This window comes from Branchiostoma floridae, chromosome 12 (genome assembly GCF_000003815.2).
Source record: "Branchiostoma floridae strain S238N-H82 chromosome 12, Bfl_VNyyK, whole genome shotgun sequence".
Classification (NCBI taxonomy): domain Eukaryota; kingdom Metazoa; phylum Chordata; class Leptocardii; order Amphioxiformes; family Branchiostomatidae; genus Branchiostoma; species Branchiostoma floridae.
In genome coordinates, this window is record NC_049990.1 from 18,991,806 (window position 1) to 19,009,547 (window position 17,742).

A 17,742-nucleotide genomic window follows, 5' to 3' on the forward strand; every position below is an offset into this window, starting at 1 on the left:
GACACACTTCAACTGATGTAGACAGAATGATATTGATAATAGTGTCAGGAAAATTAGTATACCCAGCTGGTATATATGTTTGCTCACTTCAAGGAAGTTCCCTTTTCAACCTCCTTGCTCATTTGAATTGAAGTAGGTACAATGTGGACCAAGCATTAACAGATCGGTTAAGAGTGCCTAACTTTTACAGGCATTTGGGAGAGTTTTCCAATGTGTACTTCATAAAAGCCAATGCATTGATATATGTGCACGTTACACTTCAACTAATGTTGACAGAATGATATTGATGATAGTGCAGTGTCAGGAAAATTAGTATGCCCAGCTGGTACATGATTGCTCATTTGAATTGAAGGAGTTACAATGTAGACCTGGTAACGCATCAACAGATTGGGGAAGTGTGCTCTAAACTTTTACAGGCATTTGGGAGAGTTTTCCAAGGTGGACTTGATAACAGCCAATGCCTTCAGATATTTGTGCATGTCTCCCTGTTCATATCATAAGGATTAACAAGATTTGCTAAAATTAGTGTGGGGGAAGTCTTTGTCATAATATAGGCTTAGAAAATCCTGCAGATCAAAAGCAGTTATCATTTCAATTGGGCAAATTGTTTAATTTTTAAACAATTTTTCTTATTTGTTACACATATGATGGTTCAAAATCTTGCAAGCAATATATGGCTGGTTCTTTTTATTACATTCTTTTTCTGAGATAGCTTTCTAAGATTTTTCCAGATAGGATTTTGATTGAATTATTCGGAACTCGTCTGAACACCCCAGCCCCACTTGAATTCAGTCTGGCTTCTATCCTGGAGACAATTTCATTACCAAGTCCTGCCAGACTCGTAGATCATTGTTAATGTGCACAGAGGCAACACTGGGGTCTTATTACTGCCACATCAAAGTAGGGGATGATTGCTATGACTGCATTTTGTTTAGTCAGACCTGAAATAGTATTTCCTAATGTAGAAATGTGCCTGCAACAAAATCAGTCATGACTGTCAGCAAATGTATAAACCAAAAGTAGTCATACAATGCAGCAACAACTACTAGTACGACTTGATGGGTATTAAAGCTAACCTTTTTAAATCTAATTTGTATTGGCTACAAGGCAGCATAGAATTTAGCATGTCAGAAAAAGAACAATTTTGTATGCACAAGCATACATGTACATGTATATCGACGTCCCCTGCTCTTGGTCCACATCTTGTGGGTGTGTTAGCCAGCAAAAGTATTGAGCAAGCAATTATTATGTAGGATGGTACTCAGGTTCATGTTCATACTACAGTCATTTTAATATACATGTAATCAATTCTGTGTATAATTGTTACCGAATTGTATATTCATGTCTACTGACTTTTGATGTCTAATGTTTATTGTATGTATTGCTGCATACCAGCTTAGCAGACAGCAGCTATAAGTTACATGACATCTCACAATACACCTAAACTTTGTATTGTCTACATTAAATCTACATATAACTGCAAGCATTTTTAAGGTACTGTACTAATATGCAGTAGCGTAATTGTTAACATAAATTTTACAGGAGCTGTGCGACAACCCCCGCCTGTTTGTTGAAGGCGTGTCCTCAAACGACCTGAACCAGGGGCAGCTGGGAAATTGCTGGTTTGTGGCTGCCGTGGCCAGCCTCACTCTGGAGAAGGATCTATGGAAGGAGGTCAGTCATTGGATAACAAATGTCATGTGACTACAGGACAAAAGGACAATCTTGTAAAACATTGATACATACATGACATTGTACCAACTGTGGTGTCTGAATTCTAATAAAAAAGTGATAAGGATTAATTTGAATCGAAATTTGAATTGAACTTATACAAGGTACAATTCATGTGGAATAACTACTAAATATATTTCTGTGTGTTCACAAGTTGGAGGACAGTAACATCAACTCTCATAATTCCACCGAATGTCATAATACCACCACATGACAAAAATACATTGTAATTAAAGTGATATTATAAAGAGATGTACAGATGATATTATAAAAGAATTATTACAGCATCCGTAATCCTGGGGTATATACACTTCAGATATTTACATGTTCAAAACAATGTTTTTTTCACTTGGTGGAATTATGAGAGTTAATGTTAGACCAAGTGAGCACTCAGTAGTGATTGATTTGACATCATGTGACCATAAATGATGGACTGCTGCCAATATTTCAGGTCATCCCAGACTACAAGGAGCAAGAGTGGGACACTGAGCACCCCGAGAACTACCAGGGCATCTTCCGCTTCCGTTTCTGGCGCTTTGGCACCTGGACGGAGGTCGTGGTGGATGACCTCCTGCCCACCATCAATGGTCAGCTGGTCTACAACAGGTCCAAGGACCAGAACGAGCTGTGGAGCTCACTGCTGGAGAAGGCTTATGCCAAGTAAGTATTTGACTTTGTGTTTTGTGTCTACTATTTTACAGTTACAGTAACTGTTAGGGGTGGGTGCCAGTACAGAAAATTTAGGTCTAGGTCCGGTTCAGGTCCAGAGAATCAGGTCTAGGTCCGGACCTGAACCTGAACCTGATTCAGTAAGAGAAAACATGTAAATTGGCGATACTCAAAACAATGGTCCATTTCTCTACAAAGAAGTATGTTTTGTGGACTATTTGACTCCCACTGACGTTCTAAAATCCTGCAAGACTAACTGCCTCTGTATGATTGACTGTTGAACTTTGTAGAAATGAATATAAGATCTACTATGCTTCGCTATTGTTATTTTTTTTCGACAGGTAAGCCCCAAAACATGTGAATTCCTGATCATATATTAATCTGTTTACTTTTTAATAGGTCCAATACCTGGTCCATCAAATTTTTCAGGTCTGAAAAAACAGTTTTGTACTGTTATGCAAAACAGAGAGATTTTACTGGGAACACTAAATAGTCAGAAATGCAAGTCTATGTACTAGGTTTTACACTAAATTGACTTTAAACAACCCACATCTATTATCCACCAGGCTTGCAGGTTGTTATGAAGCCCTACAGGGTGGAAACACACTGGACGCCCTGGTGGATTTCACAGGGGGGGTGGCCGAGCCCATCGCTCTCGACAAGGGGGGGTACCGGGAGGATGAGGAGAAGAAGGAGAAACTCTTCAAGGTCATGCACAAGGCCGCAGAGAGAGGATCGCTTCTCACCTGCAGTATCAGGGTAGGTTCTTTTTTTTTTAGTTTAAACCCTTTCAATTCTGCTAAATGGTGTTATGTTGTGAAACGATCCTCTTCAAGGCGGCCACCTGTCTGAAAGGACCATTTTTGTCCGGACCTCTTGGTTGACTGTACACCTGTAGGTTGCTACATGTACATCAACACAGGAACATGACATTTCATTATGTGAAAAATCTTCCCACTTCTTTATAATGGAGAGCTGTCTCCATGACCCATCCCTTTGCCCTGGGACAGAAATTTGCTTGTTGGGACAGGCAAACATTTCACTCCATGATAAAAAGCTGCATTTCATGACACGAAAGTGCTGAAAATGAATTGGAATTGGAATGAGAGATTTGAGAACAAAACAGCATGGGCTCCCAAATGATGAGTAGAACATATGGAAGTTTGAAGCTGGAAACAACCTTGTATAATGATTTGATTCTTAAAATTCTATAGTGCAATATACTGCATAGTATTTTACGTTTCTATACTGAGTACATGTATATCAAAGAGAAAACTCAAGCGTTGCTATAATGAGCCTTGGAATATCTCACTGTCTTCAATGCATTTCTAAACAAAGAGTAAATTTTTGACAAATTTTGTCCTCTAGGTGACCTCTAGAGATGAGATGGAGGCAAGTACAGAGTCGGGCCTGGTCAAAGGTCATGCCTACAGCGTCACAGCTGTCAAGAAAGTCAAGGTCGGGGAGTCGGGCATGCTGAGCGGCATCCTGGGTAACCAGGAGAAGATCTACATGATCAGGATGAGGAACCCCTGGGGGCAGAAGGAGTGGAGAGGGCCATGGAGTGATGAGTGAGTAGGGTCAAAGGTCAAAGGTCCCAGGACAGAGTTCACATGTTGTTTGTATGCCAGCTAAAGGTCAGAATGACAAAGGCAGATTTTATGGTACAATTATTTGTACAATGTATGCTAGATATGTTCTATGTTAGAATGTTGCTGGTAAAAGAGTGAAGGAGTACGTAATAACGTCTGTGAATGGGGGTATTGTAGACTCAGTTATTTGTTTGTTTGTCACAGAGATGTCTAGAGAAGGCTTGGATGGATTGCTTTGGTACTTGTTTTATGTGGGTACATTGTAGGTCTTTATATTTTTATAAGATTAGTCAAAATGCTTGGATTATACTAGGCACCTACTGGCGTGTTATGTGGAACTTCTGGTTTTCATGTGTTGTGTTCTGGACATGCTATGGTCATGGCCATAATGTAACTTGATGTGTTTGTCTCCACAGTTCTCCTGAGTGGCAGCAAGTCAGCAGTTCTGAGAAGGAGAAGCTTGGGCTGGTCAAAGAGGATGATGGCGAGTTCTGGTCAGTGTCTACTCTCTTATTCTTGGCTAACATTCTTTAAGATCTCGTATCTTTACAAAAGCCAGAACACAGAGCTCTGTATGTTGTTGAGCTTTGATGGCCAGTGTCAGCAAAAATTAAGGGTTCAAAGGAAATACAAAGGGTTTCAATGTACTGTAATACCTGATTTTTTTCAGTGTACTTTTATGTTTATGGTTTTCACGGTGACGACTGTAACGTGACGTATCATTACTGACAACAAATAAATCTCTGACTTTTTTTACGTGCACCAGCTGCCACCGTGAATATTCAGTTGCGAGAAGAAGTTAAGTATTTTCAGACCGTGAAAGTTTGGTTCTGAGAAGACACAGTAAACAAAAAAAAATAAAAAATTCAGGGGTCTCAGTGACAAGTGTGCAGATGTTGACACACTGGCAACACCAAATCCGTAGGTGTTTTTTGGCACCTTTAGACAGATTAGCCGTGAGGCTCGGTGGGCGTCACTCCACCGTCATGGGGGCAGGGGCATGGCAAGTTTAGAACTCAGGACCTTCTGATTCTGACTCCAACGCTCTAACCGTTGCGCCACACAGACACCCACATTAAAGTCCAGTGGTTTGTGCTCTATTTCACAGGATGTGTTTTGACGACTGGATCACCCATTTCACGGACGCGGGAATCTGTCGCCTGATCAACACATCCCTCCTCAGCATCCACAAGACCTGGGTGGAGTCCCGCGTGTTCTCACGCTGGCGGAGCGCGCCCGGAGACCCCACCCATAACCGCGCCGGCGGCTGTATGAACAACAGGGACACCTATCTACAGAACCCACAGGTCTGGTGAAAATTTTTTTACCTTCACTGGAACTACAATCTGGGTTTGGATAATGGGATTGGTTTTGAACCTTATAGAAAGGAAACAAATTAAAAGATTGGATGAAGGAGAATTCTTCTTACACAACCAGTAGGTACTTACATTGCTTACGTTTCAATGTCTCTCAGACAACTTCTGGTTGTGTAAGAAGAATTCTCCTTCATCCTAATATTATATTCTACCAACCTGATGAAACTATTTTCGGAAATTAAAAGTTTATCCAACATTATGTTTGATGCAACGGTGTTGTAGAAATCACATCATCACTTTTACGATCAGTTTCTTGTATTACGTGAATCTGTGAATTGAACTTTCTCTCTTTTCTGAAAGAATGATTTAACTCGCTCTACCCCATTTTCTTTGCTTTAGGATTAGGAACAATGTAGGAAAATGTAGAAACTTCAAAGATCTCATTTTTGTTGCGAATTTGCCAGTTGCCAATTTAAAAAAGAACATGACATGTAGAAAAGCACAGTAGGCAACAAGAACAAAACATCAGAAAGTAGCAATTAGTTAGGGTTCTAGCACCTGGACATCCAGGTATCTCAAAATTTGCTATAGCAATATATAAATTGCATTGTTCAAGATTAGTTTAGATTAATGTAGAATGATCTTTCATTTCTGTGTCATTTCATTATGGACCGTAAAACTGTCTTACTACAAAATGTCCAGTGTTGTTAAACTTAATGTTAACTGTATCCATGTCTGTGTTCAACTGTTTTTCTGTCTAACAATACCCTCATATTTTCCAGGTGCAGTTTTAACCTACATGTACATTTTCCCTCCATGTCTGTTCTGTCTGTGTTTATACTGACTTGTAAAGTCTCTGTCTTTCTAGTTTACGTTCGACGTTGTGCCGAAAAAGAGCACCCAGAAGACCAAGAAGGTTTTAAACTAGCAAACAATAACAAATTGTGGATGTGGGGTGGCATGCATGGCTTATTGTAGGGTTTTCGGTCAAACATTGGGGGCTTTTGCACAATTTTGCTGCAAACATTGCTTTAATAATCATAATTGTTTATATCTCAAGCTGCACAAATATCAGGATGTAATGTGATAAAAGTCTTTATTTTTAGTAAGAAAGTTGGAGACCAAGATGAAGTCACATGTTGGGTGAGCAACACGGTGGATTGTGCTGGGTTATGTTGTAGATTTAGGTGCACAGTGTTAGTGTAGAATGGTCGTTATGTTGGTTTATGTACACATTTACATGTATGTTAAAGTAGATTGTTGTGTTATTTGTGATGTGTCATACCTTCTCCTACTATTGCAAAGTGTCCTCTTGGTTGATTCAGAAGACAACAGAGGTGCATATTGACCAATTCCATTGCCTAAGAGTAAGACACCTGAAAGAAACTGACAAGTTTTTGGAAAAACACAAAATGTTTCTCAAAATGAATTGTTATCACAAAGAAGTACAGCCAATCTTTTCCACCACATGTAAAAAAAAATTTCACAGCTTCACAGTGCATGACTTCACACAGATTTATGATTTTTCTGTAATTAATCAATGTTGTGTTGTACACGAAGAATGTAGTTTTAGTTCAACTGGTTAATAACACCTATCAAAATGTTGAAATGATGTTGGGGACATAAAAGACATAGAAATTGTATGTCACATATAATTAAAGGAAACAGACACAGTCTTTTAGAAATTTAGACTTTTTGTCTGTAGTTCTTCTGCCACCAGTAAAAGAGAATCCGTGATGTGCACATGTACAGTAGATTCTGAAGCAAATTTACCAGTTCAACATCTTCGGTTTGTTTGTTTGTTTATTTCGATCTCCAATTAGACGGTAATGGTAATGGTAATTGTTTTTGTTTCCAAAATCAAATCACTATCTTGTGTCCCATAATGGCTGCAGGTTGAGTTTTGATTTCTGATGTGTGTGTGTGCCCCCCTCCCACAGGTTCTGTTTGATGTTGACAAGGATGAGGACACAGTACTGATCTCCCTGTCTCAGCCGGACACACGGCAGACTCGTAAGGAAACGGGAGGGAAACAGGGGAACCTGACCATGGGCTTCGCTGTCTACAGGGTAGGCAATGTTTGCAACTTGCTCATATTATAGGTTATATGTTTATAATGTGTAATAACTTAAATAAGCAATTATGTAAGATGGCACTTCTTGTACTCTGGGAACTAGTACTACTGGCATATTTGGTAAAAACAAATTAAATTGAACTAACTTAAAAAAAGGTAAACATTTCAGGGAATTGATTCAGATGAAACACTTTAATGAAACACTTTTTTGACCAAAACTCTGGCTGACACAAGTGCTCAATATTAATGGTAAGAGCAGTTCTAAGTCATGATATCAATGATAAATCATAATAGTAATAATATCTTTCTCAATCATACAGTAGAATTCTGACATGCAATGCTAAGTGTTCACCTTTATCTGTGAGATGACCTTTATTGGATTTTGTTGTTTTTAAAACTTGTATAGGGATATAAAATTGACAAACAGTGTTTCCAAATTGCAATATCAAAGAATTGCAGCTTGAAACGTTACAGATATAGGTTACCCCATGTATAAAGATAAACTAGCATTTAGTCAAGCCACCTGTAAATCATGATAACTGCAGCTAAGTACACGTACACATATCTTCTTCTAATGGAACTTTTTTTTCCATAGGTTGAGTTGAACAGGAAGTATCGTCTCCACACCATGAAGGAAAAGGTGGCTGACTCCATCTACATCAACACCCGCAGTAACTTTGTCCGTACGGAGCTGCGCCGCGGGCGCTACGTCGTCATCCCCACAACGTTCGACAAGAACGAGGAGGGAGACATGATGCTGAGGATCTTCACTGACACTGACAACAACTGCAAGTGAGTACAGTAACCGTTGTGGTGCTGTCATGCTCCCTACTGATTGTCATTTGTACTGCAGACATGATCAAAGATGAACTTTGCCAGACCAGGCCCTGCTTGTTATGTACATTGTACATATACAAATGTACTTGTCTTGTACCAGTCCTGTTGAAATCTGGATATATAGATATATTATATAAAAGGACAAACTTAGTTGCATTACACTGTCATGTAAAATATACAGACAGTGAGTATAAATAACAACTGTTAACATGCCTTAAGTTAGGGACGTTTCTCAGATAGGATGTTAAATGGAGGTCCCATAGTTGCGAAGAGACACACCTCAAAACATGAAAAAGGGTAGGGGTCCTTCCCGGTGGATCAAAAGCATTCTGGTTTGAATGTGGTTGGGGATTCCTGAGCAGTCTTCATAACTTCTACTTTGCCTATTGAGTCAGTTAGTGAAGCTTACTAAAGCTTGATGTTTCTGACTTAGGGAGAAGAGTTGCTGTTACAGTTAGTGATAAACTTAGTGCAGGTCCCATAATTGGTCCGTTTGGCCTTGCACTTGAGAAAAATCAGCATACATTTCTGTCTCTTTCTGCCATGCGGTTTACCCTTGTTTGTCGTGGTCAACAGAAAATATTGCCTGTTATATTCTAGGACACATTCATGTACAGCTAAGTTGATGATTTTTTCTCCGTAGGGAGTTGCATAAGGACCAGCCCACTGCCTCCTGTTTCTCAGGAATCCTGGGATACCCGCAGGCTGTGACAAGTGTCCATCTCCACTCAGCTACAGGGCTCTCTAAGAAACAGGGTCAGCAAGCTTCTCTCATTATTCACTTCACAATGATAACATGTATAACGTTGATAGCCTTAACTGTACATTTGTGCCCTGTTGGGCTACAAAATGTAATGCTAGTTCACCTTTATCCGTTGGGTAACCTTTATCCGTTCTTGTTAAGAACAATGTATTTAGGGAAATTAAGTCTACAGATGATAGTTTCAAACTGTTACATTTTTAAAATTATAGTACAATTTGAAACTACCGTCCATCGACTGAATGTCCCTGGATACCCTGTTTAGCAACACAACAGATATAGGTTACCCAACGGATAAAGGTGAACTAACGTTAAGTGCAGGCAATAGATACAAAAGTCATGGTGACATTGAGATGACTTGTATAAGATGTTGAAGTTGTAAATGCTAGATCTAAAACTTGGGTTCTAAAACTACTTTTGAATATTAGGTTTATCTTCTTCTTGTCTCCAAGTGAAAATTGTTAAAATGAGTGTTTGTATAATATGGTTTTTACTAATTTCAAATGTGATACTTTCTGAAACAATTTCTGAGTATGAATGAAATTTTAGTCAATTTCACTGTCTTTCTGTCTGTGTGTGTGTTTGTGTTCCCCTCTCTCTTTCTTTCTCTTTCTTTCTCTCTCTCTCTGTTAAAGGAACTTTTTCCCTCAAGAAAACGGGTCAGTTTACCTCACTTCTGAGTTTAAACAAATCCTTAAATGATGACTGGTAGAAATTTGATACCTTCTAAGCATCTCTTGTTCAGTCTCGGAGATACATTTTAGGATAATCAACTTGCCAATGTGCAGTCCTTCTGTCACTGAATTACAGACTACAATGTAGAATCATCAATCTACAATATGAGAGTCAGCGTAGATATGACTTCCTGTCATACATGTGTATCTACATTTTGTATGTATAAATGTTTACCTGTTACTTAGTGTTAGTACATTAATGCAACCATAATGTTCATGCTTGGAACTGAGAGTTTTTGTTCCGTTCACTAACAGACACATATGCAGTCATCAAGTCAGGCAGCAAGTCAGCAAAGACAAGGGTAATTGAGGACAGCAGCAGCCCTGAGTATGATGAAGAAGCTATCTTCTACCGTAAGGACCCCAGAAACCCCATCAAGATCCAGGTACTGGAAATCTGGAGATTTTTGCAGTGGTTTTAATTGTTGATGGTTTTCACAGTGACTGCTTCACCACAAACTTAAGATTGATGTTTCAATTACTGACCACAGGGCTTTTTCCAGACCCCTCTCCAACGGAAATTAGCTAATTAGTTAAGACGGCCGAAATTTCACCCACTTCAGTAAAAAAGATGAACTTCATTCGGTTATTCACAGCTAGGATATTAGTCAGTGTATCTAGAGCTCTTGACATTTTTATCTTGTGAAGTTTACCACGCAATTCAGCCGTTGGCTGCAAGGTGGCAACTGTGACGTCTGACTTTTGAATAAACCATTATTATATATAAATACTCTCTCCAACAAGATTTCATCAGTGTCACTGATTAAAGACACCGGATCTGACCGTTTCCAAAATCGTATCCAGTTGCTTGAGTAACTGCTTGTTAGTGTATTCTACATTGTGTCTATCCATGGAGATACAAATGTACATAACATGTATATTGTGTCTTCATCCAACAAGTGCTTGGTTTCTTTAAACAGCAGAAATATCTGAGACATCCATTGTAAGTTTCTTGTCATTTAAAAGTAGTATCATTACGTTTTTACCTTTGAAATCAATGAACGTTGATATATACTTAGTTCCTAAATGACTTTTTGCTTTTGTACCAGATTTGGAAGAAGGACCTGATCAGGGATGACCTGCTGGGTGAAGCGACCATGATGTGTGAGGTCAACAACTCCACCAAGCAGCACGTGGTGCAACTGCAGGACAAGGATGGGGGAGGGGATGTGCATGGGAGCATCAGTGTCTCCGTCACCAGTCATGATGATCTCACCGCAATCTAGATACCCTGTCTAGAAGTAGCTAATTGCTAGCATACTGAAATGATGTAGTGAGATAGAATACATCCACCTTTTAACTATTAACCTGGACCACTCACAAAATGTAGTTTAAAGCTACTTTCTAAGACTTGTTATACAGTGTGTGTTTTTCTATACTGGAAAAAATGCAGATTTTACCTTTTAGCCGTACACTGTTATCTAAGATTGTGTTCTTTTTCTTGCTGCCTACCGGTAGATTGTATTTAGCCTAGTCTTGTGTATTATTACTAGCTGGTATGTCAAGCATTATTGACATTTTCATCTTTTATCTTTTAAAATTTTGTTGTTGTTAGTTGTACATGTTGGCATATTTTGCCACTTTTGTCATGTTTTTAAAATCTGTCACACCTGTAAAACATGTGGTTGTGCACTTGTTGCAAAAATTCTTCCCCCAGCTTCGAAGAATTTGGCAAGATAAAATGAAATCACTGATCTCTACTTGATTATGCAAGCCCCAAAAGATAACCAGTCTTAATATAAGCAATATGACTTTCAACTACAATGTATTCTATAATTGGACAATAGTGCTCAGAAAACCTTGCAGTCTTTCACTTCTGCCGCTTAAACCAAAGCTATATTTGTTTGTGATTCCAAAGATGTCTATGAAAGCAGAAATGGAATGGAGTTGTGTATGTGAAAATGTGTATGTAAAAATGTGTGTTGCTTTGACATTTTTTTCTTCATTTATGGAGAGAAATGATTGTTTTATCAAAAAGACCTCAATCATGAATGCCTGCAAAATTTAACTTAATATTTGTTTAAATTCCTTTTAGAAAATTGATTTGGCTACATGACCCAAACTGGTGTGATGCAGAAAAATGTTGCAAAAGTCTCTCCTCTGTAAAAACACTCAGTCTGACTTTTAGTTCATTGATGGAACTTTAAGACTTAATGCAGCGGAAATGATAATGCATGTGCATGTAACTATATTTTGATAGAGTAAGTACATTGCTGTGTGGTGTTCCCGTATGAAAATATGAGTATGATAAATGAAAGGAACAGGCTTAATACTGTTGCTGTCATGGTGGAAATCTAGACATTCCAAGGGTTGCATGAAAGATTGTCTTTTTGGCAAAGAATTTAGATAATATTTAAAAAAAAAAAGAAAATTGCTCTATTTTTGCAGGCTTTGTATACCTTTTCTGGTGACATTAGTTAGCATTCACTAAGACATTTAGCTCTTGGCACATTTTCTAATTCTACAGTACATGTACATGTACATGTACATGTGTATCTCAGTCCACTGTTGAGTGTTTTGCAATCTGTTTCCATTGGTGTATGACAATAGGGAAACAGTGCAAAACGCCAGATCATGTACTAAGATCTATATGGATCTAGTACCAAAATGTATTAGACTTCTTGATAATTTGTTTCATTTTTAGTTAGTTTGTCTCATTTTTAGTTTGTCTTATTTTTTATTTGAATTTTCGGTCGCAACAAAAACTGATGAATTTTTTTTAGATCTGATGTACACAGTACATTTTGTATGTGTGTTAAAATGTTTTGTAGCTACCATCTAAGACATTCTGTATGTAGACTTGCTTGCACACTGCTGTTACTCTTAAGTGTGTTAAGCCATTGTTGCATACTTAAATGCAGTGCTTATCTATATGTATACTTTGATATGATCATTAATCAGTAGATGATTTTGGTGTATACATAAATTACACTAAATTTGTAGTGATTGGACAATTATGAAGGAGAATTCGTTATGAAGATTGTTGGAGTGTTATTGTTACCAACTGCCAGGAGTAACATGTACTCTACAGGACTAAGTAGTGATAATTATCAATTCATTTTTGCATCGATTAATATGCTTCCACTTACAGAGATCAAGTATAGATGTCAAAATCCCTAAATGTATACATGTAGTGGTGTTAAATGTGGTCTTTTCTGCATAAAATCTCACATTTGCACAGTATGTCTAATATAGTTGGCACCACTCTTTATGATCTCTGTGTTCATTAAATAATGTGGGCTTTAATGGATGAGTGTCTTTTGTTTTCACTGTGTGTATCATTCACTTATAGCCTGGTGTCATAGTCTATAGTTGGTAAGCATACCCTAAGTACGTTTTTTTTTTCTCATCGAATCATTGGATGCATCTAGTAGTAGGCCTAAAAGTACAATATGTATTAAGAAGTAGGCCATTTTGACATTTTTGGGTCTTACCTCACTTAGAATTTATCCTGAACATGTGCCTACTGGTCTGGGAACAGAATTTCGTAGAATAATGGTACTTGCTTTAGAAGTGCTCAACTCTAAGCTCCGACAGATAACGTTACATTCAGTCAAACATTTTGCTTTCTGTATTTTAGTTCATGGTTGGGAACATACCGGTAGTGGTTTTTATTCTGATTGCAACAGAGACAATACAATCATTATGATAATGCACTCTGTTTGTTTATAAACCCTAAATCTGAGGAGGTGGAGGAGATATTTAGCATAGAAGAATTAAAAAAAGAATAGTCAAAAGAGTATAGTACAGTGACAATCCCTTTATTGGTTCTTTGGTTCATATTGTAAAGATATTTTGATGATTTTATATAACACGACATATCTCAATTCTCATCTCTCACAGTTGTAGCTCTGCTACATTTCATAACTGTCAAAAGTTTCTTTTTTGACACTTTTTTGTGTGCTGCCTGTCATACTTTTGCATAAATTATAACCCTGTTAATTGTAAAACAAATTTGAAGAAATTAATAAACGCCATTTTACATGGAATTTTTAACATGTATCAAAATAATAGCCTATCTGAATGCTGAGATGGAATCCACAGCGTTATCATACAAAACATGAAATACAAGAGTTGGTCCTGATTCCCTTGCATTATATTGAGATTTATTCAGTCTCATTATAAATCGTGGTCGACCGGTCGTACCAAAAAATATTTCAGATTCTAACCATTCTATACACACTGACCATGCACTGCATTATACTGAGTCTACATTACAAATATGCATGTAGTACATGTACATACATGTACCACACTTGAAAATACAGTACCTTTGTCATACATACATATATTGGCCTTTTGTGTATCTTAGACTAAGTCTTGTTGAAAGAAAATAACACAAATAGTTGGAAGACGTCGTGGTTCTCAAAACAAGGTGCATTTCTGGGAAGACAACTATTATAAACTTAAAGATCAGCAGTCTTTTGTATTGGTTTATCCTCTGGGGTACTGGGCTCCGCATCAGTTTTGCATTCCTTCATTTGATTTGTAGAGTCCTCTCCTGTTGGGACATCAGTTTGTGAGGTAACAAGACCAGGTTTGGCAGTTCCAATCCCAAAGAACTTGTTCCTGACGACGTATCGCACACACTGTAACACCACGTTACGCTCATGTCTGATGTCGGGAGCGAGCAGCTGCAAAGATGCAAACAATAATTAACACATCATAAATGTAGATAATCTTAAACTATGGACCAAAAGTAACAGCAATAAGGAAGTACTCCCCACTGACAACTTGCCTACAGTTTTAGGGGTTAAAAACTGCAGCATAAATACATAAAATTTAACAGGAAGCCTACAGCTGTCTGCTGCTAGAATCAATGGCGAGTAGAGATCAGCATAGATTTGTGATACTGGACAAGTTCATTTAAAAGACTTGAATATTTTCCCCTACTCAGCACATGTACTGGATTTCTAAGTTTCATTGCCAAACAAAGCAAAATGACCCACTGACTCTTGTAACAATATATAGTCAAAACAAAGCCATTTCAGCCATTTCAACATAGTACATACATTTGTTCTGAGTACAGTCTGTAATGGCTCACCATTTCCAGCAGTGTTGATCGTCTCTTCCTCAGGTGTTGCTGATCAGGTGCCACATGACCCCTCCCACTGCCGCCACCCCGACCCTGACCTCTACCCCTCCCCCTGCCACGACCTCTGCCCCTGCCCCTTTCCCATGGTGCACCTCTCCTTCCCTCTGGGTGGTTCCATTGTCTATCTTCACGGCCAGTATGCGGGGCTGTAACTTGCCCAGGTTGTTGTGTGGATAGTTGGGATGGCTGCATTAGCTTTGGTACAGGAGAATCTGAAGTGAAGAAGACAGTATATTAGAATACAGTGAATGAGTCCACAGAGTCATAAAGAACAGTACAATATATCAAAGAGACTAAAACAAAACTGATGGATTCTAATAAAGATCAGTGACCATTGGCAAACAAGATATCGAAACTGCAAGTTCTGCTTTGGTACCGTAATAAGCTGCTAAGGAGTCAAGAATCTAATAATGCTGAGGTGTCATCAAGACCGAATGAGATACCAAATACAAGCCATCCAGGTCAACGTCTGCTGTTATGAGGTCCACATGTGCATGTGTGCGCACATGCACATACACGTGCACACACACACACATGCACACACATACATAGACTTACTTACTTACATTACTTTGGTCAAGCTCCTGCTCGAGCAAAGCTGGAAAGTTGTCTCCACTCCACCCTAACTTTCATCAAGGACTAGATTTCCCTCACACACACAAACAATAACAAAAACATACCCTTCTTGGCAAAGGTAATGAGGTGAGTGAACATTCTGCTAGCAAAACGTGTCACCAGAATTTAAAAAAACTTTTCCATACTTACATTGACTCTTGAAAGTGGTGTACATGTATCTTTACAACTGCAATTTTACACGCATCAATATTGCTGAATTCCATTAGACCTATTTGTATGTATTTACATCCAGTTCCAAGCCTATCCCCTATGACAGACACTAACCTCTGATCTCCCCCTCCTCCTCCTCACTCTCTGAGCTGCCTCCATAGGCTGCCACCAGGCTACCCAGTCCTGATGTCACCTGTCTGGGTACTTACAACAGCCTATGTACACCTTACAACAGCCTACACCTTACAACAGCCTACACCTTACAACAGCCTACACCTTACAACAGACACTCACCTCTGATCTCCCCCTCCTCCTCCTCACTCTCAGAGCTGCCTCCATAGGCTGCTACCAGGCTACCCAGTCCTGATGTCACCTGTCTGGGCACTACCACTGCTGCAGGGGGGGTGGCAGCACTCTGGGCAGGGTGGGAGGGCACCTCTGCTGGCTCTGAATCTACACAAGTGGGAATATAGCACAAGTTACACTTCAGTGCCCTCAGTGTACTGAATATGAAACAAAAGGGTATGCTTGCAAATCTACACATAGGATTATTTTCAAGCTAGAATGTCAATGTTATTACATCATAAATTTCTGTTAATGTGCCTGAACGACGTTATTCATAACAAAATCAATAGACCAATCCTGTAGCCCTACCCATCTCCATCAAAATATAAAAATGCCAAAAACACATTAACATGCAAATTCTTGTCAAACATACATGTATGGACACTTTGTCAGGGTAATTGCCTTGTTATCATTGGTTAAACTGCTAATTGCTAAGTTATCATTGGTTGAACTGCTAATTGCTAAGTTATCATTGGTTGAACTGCTAATTGCTAAGTTATCATTGCATTGGTTAACTGCTAATTGTGATCGACAGCCAAGATCAGGCAAGCTATAAGTAGCATCCCAATGGCATCCTTCCAACTTTCCATCTTACTAAGCTATAAGTACACCATCACATAATGGTGGTCTTGATATTAAAAGTTTCCGGAATAAGTCAAATCGATAGCAAGTGTTTAAAGGTCTCTAGTAATCATCACCCATACCGGAAGAACTCCCATCATCCATCAGATATGCCATGGGGTCAGCTGTCGGGTCATGTAACTTTGTATCAGGTGTGACATCAGTCCCATCATGCCTTGCCACCTTCTGAGGACTCCCATGATGCTCCACATCTGGACCTCCCCTTTTTCTGCTTGGGGATTGGTCAAAGTTCTGCTGGTGGTGGTGATGATAACTTCCCCTCCCCCCTCGGCCATACCCCCTCCCCCTGCCTCTTCCTCTACCCCTACCTCTCCCCCGCCCTCGCATTTTCCTGCAAAAAAAAGAGAGATTTGAGATGAAAATACTAGACTACTGTCGTTAGGTATATCATATTTTACCTACTGGTCGATAATACTAATAAGAAAATTTAATGTTGCCATCATACTAGAGCTGTGTACCTAAACAAATTTTATGTACAGGTACTAGTAAACGGGTTTAGGTACAGATCTGGGCCTGCACTTGTACCTGACCTACTTGTTCAAGTAAAAGTCGATCTTCCATAAGGACAGAAGCATGTTTGAACCAATAAAAATGTGTTCAATAATTGTGGTAGATGCATGATGCAACAAAATTTGACGCTTACAAAATTGTTGTTTTCTCCATCACTGGAGCTCAGAGACTGCTATGGCAATTTCATGGTAATTCTATCTGTCAAAGTGGCCATCTTCTGACCTTTTATCCTGCCTGGCTTGCACTTATTAGATACGGGTCCAGTACAGGTACACCAGTGTTCCAGTATTTTGGACCTGTACCTAATTGACTGTACCGGTACAGCTAGTATCAGTACCAGTACACAGCTCTACATCACACACATAATTAACCTGTATACCAATAGTATGTGCAGGGCTCGAAATACTGGGTGCATGTGCACCCAGGTGCACCCAAAACTGGAGCTGTGCACCCAAATATTTTCTTAGGTTTATGTATGTAAAGATATCAAAGTATACTACATGTAGTATACATGATCATATTCTTGACATCTAAGTGTCAGAAAGATAATACAAATGTCTCATGGTACTTGTTTAAGAATTTGATAGCTTGTAAATAAGTTTAATTATTATAGGTTATCACTTAAATTGTCCCGTCAAACGACACCCGCAC

General features: G+C 38.9%; 2 protein-coding genes across 5 annotated transcripts in view; one reads left to right on the forward strand and one right to left on the reverse strand.

Moving 5' to 3' along the window:
- The window catches only part of LOC118427442 (calpain-5-like), a 19,621-nt gene extending 7,719 nt beyond the window's left edge, over positions 1-11,902 (forward strand). For 2 of the 4 annotated variants that reach the window (XM_035837246.1, XM_035837243.1), the window contains exons 4-16: positions 1,543-1,674; positions 2,183-2,391; positions 2,967-3,159; positions 3,769-3,971; positions 4,409-4,486; positions 5,101-5,299; positions 6,177-6,224; positions 7,249-7,377; positions 7,978-8,174; positions 8,863-8,975; positions 9,615-9,638; positions 9,969-10,099; positions 10,763-11,902. In XM_035837246.1, the coding sequence (XP_035693139.1) occupies positions 1,543-1,674; positions 2,183-2,391; positions 2,967-3,159; positions 3,769-3,971; positions 4,409-4,486; positions 5,101-5,299; positions 6,177-6,224; positions 7,249-7,377; positions 7,978-8,174; positions 8,863-8,975; positions 9,615-9,638; positions 9,969-10,099; positions 10,763-10,939 (1,833 nt within the window). In that variant the 3' untranslated portion in view covers positions 10,940-11,902. The remainder of the gene's footprint in view (positions 1-1,542; positions 1,675-2,182; positions 2,392-2,966; positions 3,160-3,768; positions 3,972-4,408; positions 4,487-5,100; positions 5,300-6,176; positions 6,225-7,248; positions 7,378-7,977; positions 8,175-8,862; positions 8,976-9,614; positions 9,639-9,968; positions 10,100-10,762) is intronic. The other 2 variants (XM_035837244.1, XM_035837245.1) reach the window with 2 other exon arrangements.
- A 2,217-nt stretch (positions 11,903-14,119) lies between these two features.
- On the reverse strand, positions 14,120-17,156 carry LOC118427119 (nuclear fragile X mental retardation-interacting protein 1-like). The gene is made up of 6 exons (XM_035836755.1): positions 17,116-17,156; positions 16,644-16,912; positions 15,968-16,047; positions 15,709-15,787; positions 14,758-15,020; positions 14,120-14,347 (listed from the first exon to the last, which is right to left on the reverse strand). The coding sequence occupies exons 1-6, from the start codon at positions 17,154-17,156 to the stop codon at positions 14,120-14,122; spliced, it is 960 nt and encodes a 319-aa protein (XP_035692648.1).
- Positions 17,157-17,742: the final 586 nt, after the last annotated feature.